The sequence below is a fragment of the Clarias gariepinus genome, chromosome 24 (assembly GCF_024256425.1).
Source record: "Clarias gariepinus isolate MV-2021 ecotype Netherlands chromosome 24, CGAR_prim_01v2, whole genome shotgun sequence".
Lineage (NCBI taxonomy): Eukaryota > Metazoa > Chordata > Actinopteri > Siluriformes > Clariidae > Clarias > Clarias gariepinus.
This window is the reverse complement of record NC_071123.1, coordinates 15,120,750-15,133,009: the sequence shown is the minus strand read 5'-3', so window position 1 is coordinate 15,133,009 and position 12,260 is coordinate 15,120,750. Positions and strand designations below refer to the sequence as shown.

Sequence of the window (12,260 nt, the reverse complement as noted above, 5' to 3'; positions counted from 1 at the left end):
ACACATGGCGAAGTATTAAATGCAGTAAAATCTGCAAGGAAATCAAACTCTAGGAATCGGAGCGATCACCCAGGTGCATTTATTTACCATAAATAATAAGAACAAGCGCCATATGCAAATGCAGATGTGACAGTCCTAAAGGTACGGTATCCCCAAGGTACCATCTACATGGAGTTTAAGAAGCTGGAGATAAACCAGAGACTGAAAAAAGGAAGTAGATATAATGAAAGGTTTGAAAGAAGGATATCCTGGTGCTGATAGGAACTATTGAGGTTGAGCTCGCTAATCTAGAAGACCAGCAACTCACTGCAAAAGTTTTCAGTAGTGACAGAATTCCTATAGTAGAAAGAGTAAAAAAAATAAAATAAATACTGCAGAATTTCTCAGTTCTCTGGTGGGAGGTGCAGATATCCACCGCAAGACCTACTTCTGCTTTTTTTCTCACACTATACTAAAAATAAACAGCCACCTTTCAGCTTTGTCAACCTTTAAATGGGTGGACAGTTACGTTAAAGGTGCCATATTTGGAATATTTAAAGATACTTCTGGACTCCCAGCAAAAATATAACTTCAAAGCTACTGTAGGAAAAAATGCCATGTGCAATATTGATCTTGCTAGATTCTTTAATAAAGCCGCTTTTTTCTATCTGGTTGGGAATATAGCTCCACCCCCAGCTTAAGCCACACACAGTATCTAACAGCACAGTAAAATGATTTCTTTTCACAAATCCCACACACAGTAGGAGACTGGGTCAGAGCACAGGGTCAGCCAGGATACAGCGCCCCTGAAGCAGACGGGGTTGAGGCTTCTGCTAAAGGGATCAACAGTGACAACTTCAGGATGCTGGGTCTCGAACCGCTGACCTTCTGATCAGAAAGCCAGTAACCTACATCCTTAACCATTTAATCCAGCACTGGCTTAAAAAAAGACTGCTTCATGGATGCAGAAAGACTTTATCATCTCTGTACCGATCCAATGTTATCATATACCCTTGAAACAAGGATAAAACACACATGCGCCACCTGGGAATTCAAGCCAGGTCGCAAGAATGGGATGCTTGCATGATACCATTACACCAGTTGCACCTTCCCTATGAGGTGAATATACTTTCACTAGAAGGTTCGTGTTGCTGAAGGTAGTGTTTAAATAGAATTACTGTATATTTTACAGACAGCAGAGGGCAACCAGAAGTTACATATTGCTCCTTTAATGACGTAAAAACCAAGTGATAGCAATTTCCCATAAGATCTACTACTGTATATTACTATTTTTTGACCACACTAACTGCTTATATATAGTAGTATTAAATGAATATTTATATCAAAAGTGCTGTTTGTAATTTTTCATTGTTTTTTAACAATCATATAATGTCTAAGATAATGTCTAAGGTATCCTCGTGCCCTAAGCCTCCTGGGATAGGCTCCAGGTCCGCGCGACCCTGGATACAGGATAAAGTGGTATAGAATATGAGTGAGTGAGTGTGTGTGTGAGCTTTTTTGTTTGAATTTTTCTGTTCCAGAAATAAGCTCAACGATATTCTTTCCCTTAAAGATCTACTCATGAAGCAAACATAGATTCATTAGAGGGTGTGTGGTTGTTCACGAGCAGTTGAGGGCTGTTAAAATGTCAAAATTTTACTTCAATTGTATTTTTACACCTTCCACATAAAATGCCCCTTGACTAGTCTAACCTTGATGTACCGAACCACACTGTGATTACATTAGGCTTATGGATGAACCTGAGAGTGTAATCAAAAACACCTTTAAAGCAAGGTTCTTTCCACTCTGGGCCTGGATCCAGAAAGGCTTCTAAACGAGCCATGTGCCATTTATCTTTCCTGTTCTAAATGATATTGTTAAGACTATTCCCTCTGAATAAGTGAGACAGCTGCTCGAAGCTGGAGCTTACCGGAAGGTTTGTTCTCCGGCTGGCTTTTAAGTCCCGACTCAAATGCACCGATGTGTATCAAATACATGATGATCTAATAGGGGATTTGGTTTCTCTCCTCCACTGCTGCAATGATGTGAGCTTCTGTCATGGCAGTAAATTAATATTCTTTGATCACTTTCTTTCTTTTCTGATGCAGTTTCTGCTTCACTTATGAAGCGACACCTATTTGATGAAAGATGTCCATCTCATTATGTGTTAATGGATCAGAATGCTAAAGTAAAACTCGCGCAATTACAGTCTAATACGGTCCTGCCATGCTCCATCTCCTTTCGCCTGCTTGATTTTCTTTTTTCTGAAGTTCTCATCACTTTCACATGCGAAGCTGACAATGATAAGAATCTTGAAATCTGATGAAATGAACCTGGATGCCCCCCATGCCCCTAAGCTTTACCCTCCCTTTTTTCTCTACAATGCTGCTCTAGGGCTATCAGTATACATGTCTCTCGTCTTCGGTTACCTTACAGCCATGGAGCCTGTTCATTATTCTACTTCACCGACACTGCAATACCCATATCACATTTGTCCTCTTAGGCTAATGCTATTGAGTGAAATCTGAATGAGACTTGAATTGCTTTGGCCAGCGAGCATCAGTGAACAAAGGCACTTAAGAAACACCTTAATGTTCTTACATTCTGGGCAGTTTACACAATTCTCCTCATGTTTGTCTCAGCTATTAGCATGCTTAAGATTATGAGGTTATTACAGGTTATTATTTCGTATGCCGTTCATGAGACCAGTGCCTTTCAGACCAGGAAAAAGCAGTTGGATTCAGGGTAACGATGAACACTTATTGCAACATACTACTTCCAATACTATTTTATATTTATATTATACCAGATTAATATTCACACAGATTGATTCTAACCAAACATAACCAATTTGCCTATATCATTACAGAAACAGAGTTAAAGGGTTGTTTAGTTCTTCCTCATTCCACTCGAGTGTATCTCAGAGGATCCATCCTGCCACATTACCACTCCACTTCTAGGTAGAAAAGCATAACAGTGTCTTTACTTTTTGAGGAGACTGAATAAAGGACATCTATCCTGGCACCCGAGTTATACAAAAAAATTTTTGCTGTATTACTTTACACTGTGTGTTTATACAAAAATTGCATGTGTATACATAAATATATATTTATCTATACACAGTATATATATATATATATACATTCAACATGAGAGTAGTGTTGAATTAGTGTAGTGTTGTATTAGTGTGTATAATATATACTGTATATATACATTGCACAACAGAAACTGCAAAAATGCACAAAATTCCACAAAAATTTTATACATTGCACAATAATACACCTCTCTCTTTCTACAAGTTTGTGCATTTTTTCCATTTTCTATTGTGCAATTTGTATATTATATATTGCACACTAATACAGCACTACTTTCTTTCTACAATTTTGTGCATTTTTGTATATTAAATGTATATATACTGTGTACACATATATACAGTATGGAATATGCAAATAAAAAAAGAAAGTATTGATTTTAAAATTTACTTTGACTTGTATTTTATTGCAGTGGACACAAAATATAACAAGTCCAAAAGCCAGGGTCTGTCATGGCATGGGGTTGTGTCAGTGCCCTTGGCAAAGGTAACTTGCCCTTCTGTGATGCACAATTCATGCTGAAAAATACATGTTTATTAAAAAAATACATGTTTATTAAAAAAAAAAAAAATCATAAGGAACACATTAAATAATGTGCTGTTGTATTGTAAGTCAAAGTAAATTTAGAAACCATTACTTTTTTTTTATTTGCAGTTTCCATACTGTCCCAACTTTTTCGGATTTGGGGTTGTATACATTTCCCTCATCACTCATCTATACCGCTTTATCCTATGTACAGGGTCACAGAGGGCCTGGAGCCTGTTCCAGGAGACTTAGGGCATGAGGCTGGGTACACCCTGGAAGGGGGTGCCAATCCATCGCAGGGCACACATACAGTACACACGCTTATTCACACACTACGGGCAATCTGTATTGTATGTCTTTGGACTGTGGGAGGAGGAAACGAGATCCTTGAGGAAACCCACCAAGTATGAGAAGAACATGCAAACTCCATGCACACAGACAGACCTGAGGGAGGCAGGAATTGAACTCGGACCCTGGAGGTGCACTATGTAAAACTTATTTAACTTGCACTTTATAATTTTCCCAATGCCTCTATTTACACTGATGTACAGTGTATATACACCACATCTGGTAGATGCTACTGAGTACCTGTACTATGCTTTAAGCTAAACTCTTGCAGGATTAAAGCTCCAGCATGCACACACGCTTGATTTAACACCAAACCGCATCCTTCCACACTACACACTACACGCGTGCTGCGTACTACAAAGCACGCTAGTGTGCGCTCGTGCGCGCCCCTACCTTAGTAACCGTTCTTTCCCGAGAGGCTCGTGTGATTGGATCCCTGTACGGTGACGTCAGCGCTTCCCAAAGTTGCGGAAGTTGAAAGTTTTCTTTTTTTCCCCCTCGTTCAACTAAACAGATCTGTCGCGCGTGGAAGGAAGCGCTCGCGAGGTTGAGAAAAAAATGATCACTATAAGCAAAATCCATTCATTCTGAGTGTGTTTAAGGGACATTTGGAGTATTTTATTTGTTGTTGTCTGAGTATTAGGTTTGTTTTAAATAAGGATCAGAAGCAGAAGAAGGAGAATGTGGGAACAGGATGAGTTTGAGAAGCACTGGAGGAATGAGTTTCCCGAGGGCGAGGTGCCGATGATGAACCTGTGCACGGTGGAGGACATCGAGAACCAGCTGGAGCAGTGCAAAGCGCGTCTGAAGAGCCTGCAGCACGAGCTGGCGATGGAGAAGTTCAAGGTGATCTACCTGCAAACCACCATCGCGCAGAAGAGGAAGAGCTACGACGCGGAGAGATGGGCGAGCAAGGAGAACGACGCGGAGCTCGCGGTGACCAAACCCGAGCCCCGCACTGTCCTCCCGGGGATCCGGCTGCACGCGATCGGGAGCAGGAGCGCGGATGAGGCGGGCGGCGCGCTGGCCAGAGGGAGCAAAACTGGGAAACCCATTCTTATCCCCCCGCGGAAGAAATCCGCTTTGGCTAAGGGGACCTCCGTGGGTTCGGGGTCGGGGTCGGGGTCTTTACCTCTGCATGAAGACTGCGACCGAACGAGACGCGACTCGGAGCGCGACAGCGACAGAGATTACGATGACGTGGAGCTTAATGAAAACTTCGTGCGCAAGAACCTGATCGACCCCAAGCCCAGGGAGACCCGCAGCTCCTCCCTCAGACCTTTCCGCTTCAGTAAGGATTTTGATTCCGGCGATGACGGCAGATTGTCTCCCTCTGTGCCGCTCAGAGGGAGTTATGGTTCGGGTCGCAGCACACCGGACCGGCGCAGTGACGGCTACCTCAGCTCCGAGCACGAGGACTCGTCCTCAGTGGGTAAGAGACCTCAGACCTGCACTTAAACGTGCAATCCTGGATTTCATTATTGCTTACTTGTGCAAAATAATCTGCAGCATACAGTATGTAACACCATGGTTAATAAAACACAACACAATTCCTTAAGCACTTAAGCCTTATCAAAAGTAACTTTGCATGGACAACTTATCTGGGAAACCGGAATACTTGTCTCACTTTAATGTGACATGGTATATCTCCTCCCTTTCACACATGCAATTTATTCCCCTCAATCTAACAGCATCTGAATAAGTTCGCTTCATGTCTGAATGAGCACCATGGTCACTTTTTCCGTAAAATTTCAGAGGGCCTATTATTATTATTACTATTATTATTATTAGGTCAGACTGTATTGGGTATGTTCACCATGAAAGATAGCGGTATGTCTAAACGATACTATGAGGAACATGATTTACATCTGAATATCAGAAAGCATAACAACAGATTGATGAAGTCAGGGATGTTGCGTATTCCTTGTTTTTTTTTCTTGTTTATTTGGTTTTTAAGCCGATTGCATTATCCCCAGCTATAGGTCTTACTAAAGATATAACTTCTCCGTCTTCCCAGCCTCTTCCTGTCAATTGTCCAGTCCAGTCTTCCTTTAGAAAAAAAAACCATTAAATGCTTCCTTCTCTGATCAGTGACCCCCAACACCCCCAATTCTGTTGCCTATTTCTTCATTTATTTGTTCTTCTTTCTAAGGCGGTTGGCATCCAGTAAGTTGCATTACCGCCACCTTCTGATCTTGATCTCCCTCATATTTCTTTCATTTTAAATCCTCTTTTATCAAATATGTTCTTTCTTATCTCATAAAGTATACTCAAACTTTTCAAATTTCCATTGCTCCTTTCCTGAGGGAGAGAGATGTTATTTTATCCATACACATGGACAAGAGGCAGCCGTCACCCACTTTCAGAAGCCCCGCCCCTGCGTCCTAAGAATATGCAATCCATGTCCGAAAATGACTTTTACAGTCCACTTAAAAAAATAGGGTGCAGGGTTTTTAAAATTAGGTGGAGGACAGGGGTAGCTCAGTAGTTAAAGCTCTGGAGTACTCATCAGAAGGTCGTAGGTTCAAGCCCCAGCACTGCCAAATTACCACTGCTGGGCCCTTGAGCAAGGCCCTTAACTCTCAACTGCTCAAATGTATAACAAAGTAAAAAAAGTAAGTCGCTCTGGATAAGGGCATTTGCCAAATTATGTCAACTCTTTCATTTAAAGGTGCAAAAGGTTAGATATAGTTATTTGAATATGTTTTGATTTTCTTTTTTAAAACTTCTTTTTAAAACTATGATTAACTTTTATTAACTATTAAGACTATGATTAATAAGGACTATTGTGAGATCACATTTATATATACTCTGATCTTGAACCAGCTTGCAGCTCTGTAAACATGTAGCGTTTTCTTGTAATCGTTTATCAGGTTGTGAAGCAGCGTCGCGGTGGGCGTGTCTATAAAATGACTGTTAAGAAGTTGATCCAACAAACAAATTTTCAGTTCTGTTCTGCCACCATTAAACTTTTTTTCTGATGCTATGTATTGCGAACTGAAATATTACCAAGTCTATGTACTGGAACGTATGTGAGAGGAAACCTGGAAAGAACATGCCTAAAAATCTCCTCACAAGACTGTAACATGAGGTTATGATCAGAGTGAGGCGACAGTAACTGCTGTACCCACCAACACTGCACGCTGAGCATCAACAAAATATTATCATCAAGTAAGGCTCAATTTTGTGACTTTAAAAAATTTAAATCTAAATTGCTGCCATTTGTAGATTATTTTACTGCAAGTATCAAAAATTTTGGTAATGCACCCAGAAGCCCCCCGCCCCAACATTCATTTCTCTGTGTATTCACAGCGCCTTTGAAATGTCACCACATTCCTCCCTTCTCTTTGGCACCTTTTCCAATGAATCTCACATATTCCTGTTTTTACCACAGTACATGTTTCAAAGCTCTTGAATGTCAGTCATTATCCAAGATTAACACATTCTTAGTATCTGAGCCAGCACTCTGTCGGTGTCTTTTGCAAGGATGAAGTTTTATGTATTATTTAACATAATACCTATTATGGCATTCAAAATGTTGGTTATGATGCGATAACAATCTCGGGTTTTTTTGGTCAGCATCTGCCCTGATCCCTGGCTATTGCAGAATGCTTGGTTTTCTGAAGGATTAGTGAAATTTAACACCAACATCCCCTACTAGAGGTGGTGGGAAAAGCAACTGATGAAGGTACACATGATAATCCATCTCAAACCATCATCCGCTGCTTATTGTTAGACTGTAGTTTGGATTATTGGATTTGAGTAGTTTTTCCACACAGTACAAGATTGGTCTGTCCTTCAGGCAGCGCATTATGTGGAGTTCTTATTACATTGTGTGGTCAGAGCACTAAACTAGATCCATTTCTGAAACCTGAACAGTGTCTGTCTCACCTTTAGCCCTGAATACAGTTTGAGATTTGATTTCAGATCATCGCTTGTGGTAGGTGACATACCCTGAAAGTAGGACGATGATTTCCTGTTCTCTTCTTGGCATACAGTTGCTGTGGCCTGCATATTTTGTTTATCTGCCCTCTCTGACTAGCACTAATCTAACTCAGTGTGGGTGTGTTAGCTGGGAAAATCCAAAAATGTGAACCACAGAAATGAGGTAGTGCTTTTGTTTGTATTGTACCGGGCACAGACACCCCCACCTATTGGGAAAACTACACGATTAGTCAACTCCAGCAGATTTATTTAAATCAATGACATAATAAAATGTAGGCAACTTTGATTTTGTGGTTCTCTTCCAACACAATGTATGTATAAAACTATTTAAATAACGTCTATATCCTTAGGGCTTCATAGCCGAAGCGGTACATAGAAGTCACTATTGGGCTTCTTCCTCACTCTAACCCAGACTTCCTAATAGCAAAACATCAATTATTATTATTTTGTATGTGTGAGTGAACATTTACTCACTCACTCACTCATCGTTAATACTGCTTTATCCTGTAAAGATGGTCATGGGGGCGCCTAGAGCTGATCCCAGGAGACTTGGGGCACAAAGCAGGGTACACTCTAGACAGGGTGCCAATCCATTGCAGGGCAGACACACATACACACACTTATTCACACATTACGGGCAATTTAGAAATGCCAGTTAGGGTACTCTGCATGTCTTTGGATTATGGGAGGAAACCAGAGTACCCGAAGGAAACCCACCAAGCGCGTGGAGAACATGCAAACTCAATGCCCACAGCTGGTAATCCACCCCAGACTCAGGGGGTGTAAGGCGACAGTGCTAACCACTTAGCCAACCTTGCGGCCTGTGTGAACATTTAGTGCTTGGTAATTGCATAGTCATTGTCACTCCTGGTGCTAGATAAAGCTAAATAGCCACAATAGTGATAAGCCTATTTACTGAAAGTGATATGAGCATTAAATATAATATGAAACTGGCACTTGTTCTGGATGTAATAATCGATTTTACTTTTGAATAGTGTTGGGTGTAAACAATTGTAGACATCAAGATGTTGCAGAAAAGAATAACTTTCAGTTACTATACAATTTTCATTAGTTAAAGTTTCTTGAGGTCAGCAGTGTTTAAGCAAACACTAGTAAAGAGACTAAGCTAATTGCTAAAAACATACAGCTATCGAGTATGCACATCCCCTCAGGAGTTACCTCGCAATTTAGCTGAATAAAAAAAGAAACCTGATTTAATTTAAAAGAGACATGTCTGGCTAAAAGAAACACTTATTTAGTTTAAAGGCCAATATGAAACTGGAGAATTTTATGTTTGAGGCGAAGAAAGTTACAGTGTCTTTGCTAGGTAGCTAGCTGTGTGACTCTTAATTAGCATGCACATTAAAAAAATACTAGGAAACAGGGCTTTATAACAAATTACACCAGAAATAAAAGTGATTTATTAAAACCTTTATGACCAGACATTTTCAGAGATTTAGATGTGACAATTTTATGAGGAACAGAAGTGGGAGTTCGTTTCACTGGGGACCTGGTTTTAATAATAATGCTAATAACAAACATGTCAGTAGCAAGTATTTTTAGCTGCCTCAAGTTGTTTGTGTCCATTTTCACAGAAGTTGCTCCTTTAACAGGGAAAGCATTTGGAAATGATAATGTACATTAGTTTGGATGTTGTGTCTGGTTTGTAATTTGGAAAGTAACCACACTTATAAACACCACAGAAAAAGGAGGAAAGCGAGACGTTTCGGCACTGGAACCTATTAGCGCGTTTATGAGCCGTTTGTAAAGGGAGTACTGGAACATTAGGAAAAAAAAAACATTTGATGATGTACTGCTTGGGCATGTGTGGAAAAGTTTAGAGCTCATAGGATTATAGACAAATAACCACATTTATCCACCTTAAATGTAAATAGATTTCAATTGAAAAATTATTGGAAAAAAAAGATTTTGGGGTCAGTGTGGCTATACATGAATTACCTACACTAATAAATCATGATGGGCGTGATGTCATCAGTGCTGTCGGTCTCCTCCCAAATCTTCATGTGTGCATAGCGTTACGTCCGTTGACCTACATAGCCTTAAAAATAATAATAGCCAAAGAAACTTGCCAGCGGGATTTTGAATGGGGAGCAATTGCTCCTGGGCACGGTACAAATCAATTGTGCCTAATGTGAAAATGTCCTAAATGGACCATGTTAACTGATTAATAAAAGTTTTTGCTGCAATTGGGAAAGTCTTAAATCATTTCATTAGGAAAACTGTAAAAAAAAAAAAATAAAAATAAAAATATATATATATATTTCAATTTAATTTTATTTATATAGCGCCTTTAATAACGGTTATTATATATACACAGTGAGGTCAATAAGTATTTGATCACCCTGTGATTTTGCAAGTTCTCTTACTTAGAAATCATGGAGGGGTCTATAATTCTCAGCATAGGTGCATTTCCACTTAGACAGAATCTAAAACGAAAAATCCGGAAATCACATTGTATGATTTTTTTTTTAACAATTTATTTGTGAATTACTGTGTCAAATAAGTATTTGATAACTTGCTTATCAGCCAGATGTCTGACCCTCAAAGACCTGTTATTTTGCTTTTAAATAGTCCAGCTACACTCATGATTCTAACATAGTAGCACCTGTTTGAGGTCGTTAGCTGTCATAAAGATACCTGTGCACCCCACAAGTAGCCAAAGTCTAAGTAGATACATGGGGTATCAATGATGCTAAGAATGGTGAAGAATCAGCCCAGAACTACACGGGAGGAGCTGGTCAATGCCGTGAAGAGAGCTGGGACCATAGTTTCCAAGGCTACTATCAGTAATACACTAAGACGTCATGGTTTCTGTCTCTCACAGTGGAAATGCACCTATGCTGAAAATTGTAGACCCCTCCATGATTTCTACAGGGTGATCAAATACTTATTGACCTCACTGTATATATATATATAAAATACATTTAATCATTTTGACCAGAATTCTTATTTTATATATATATATATATATTTATTATATAAGAATCCTGGTCAAAATGTTTAAATTAGAACTTGCATAAAACTCAGAGCTGACATCCTGCAGAGCTCAGTAGCTAAGTGAGTTGATGCGTCACAGACAAGAATGTGACATGCTGTGAAATGTTCTGTGTCCTTGTGGCAGGTTAAGTTCGGTCAGCCAACACTCACACGGAGACAAAGTTTACAACTAAACCACTCCAGAGATTGTTTAAGTGAGAAAGTCTGTATTTTTTGTATTTTTGGGACGATTGGTCAAATCTGCTTGTTTATCAGCAGTAAAGTTCCTGGAAGTTTTGTTGTAACATGGCAAGCTGGATTCTAAAAAAAAAAAAAAAAAAAAAGGTTTTATAATGTTTTTAGTGGGGGATTGGGGAGAGGGGCTTTCTATATTTGTGTCATTTTAGTCGACTCAATAAGTTGAATCCATGCAGCATTTTTCAATTTAAATCGATTCATACTTTTTAATTAGTGTAAACTTTAATTTCAAATATGCCACGTCTTCTGCAGAAAACAGAAACCGTTGTGTGTTGCTTATTCTTAAGTAGAGTTTATATGCAGTTGGTGCAATTCCTAACCAATTGGATAGGAGTGTAGAGCAGAAGATTGGTAGGGAAAACCTACTTTTAGTAGTTTTTAATACTTTATAAACATGTGGGAAATTTAGCCACTTGAAACAAACCAGACTATAAACTTTCATGCTACTGAGTTGAATCGACAGTCTACCTACGATTCAGAACACAAGAGCTCTAGAGGGAATGATATTTTTTAAATACTCGACTTTTAGTGGCTAAAGTGTACATCAAAATTATTAGCAAATTGCTGTGGTAAGTGGAATAAAACATTATTTGCTATTATTTGGACAATAATCACCCTGTTTTTGTAATTAAAGAAATCATTAGGAACGTATGACAATATGAGTATTACATAATATATGAAGAAGCAAATTTTTTGCTTTTCTATACTGTATGTTCATAATGTTCTTATTTCTATTGTATATTATATTAAACATTTTGGCTGTCTAAAAAAAAAAAAAAACCCAAACATTTTTTCACCCAAGTATGACATAACATTTGGAGCTTGTTGTCTTTATGAAATTTAGTGTTTTTGCTTTTCCGAGGTTGCGCTGCGCTTATAAAGCCCTTTCCAAGGTCTGTTTTGTTCATTTGTTGAGATTTTGTTCTCAGATAATCTATGAAATGAGTCAGCAGGCCGTCACAGTTAGCTGGTTTTTAACCTGCTTCCCTTTTTTTCTTTCTGCTCTGTGTTTTAAAAAACATGAATGACTTCTTGTACTTGTAACCAAATTCCTTCGAACAGGTTAAAACACTTTTGTATTGGTTTAATAACATGGATTATTGCCAAAAAAAACCC

General features: G+C 39.1%; 1 protein-coding gene across 2 annotated transcripts in view; it reads left to right on the top strand.

Moving 5' to 3' along the window:
- Positions 1–4,452: 4,452 nt before the first annotated feature.
- abr (ABR activator of RhoGEF and GTPase) overlaps positions 4,453–12,260 on the top strand; it is a 137,337-nt gene continuing 129,529 nt past the window's right edge. For both annotated transcript variants that reach the window (XM_053485939.1, XM_053485938.1), the window contains exon 1: positions 4,453–5,376. In XM_053485939.1, the coding sequence (XP_053341914.1) occupies positions 4,626–5,376 (751 nt within the window). In that variant the 5' untranslated portion in view covers positions 4,453–4,625. The remainder of the gene's footprint in view (positions 5,377–12,260) is intronic.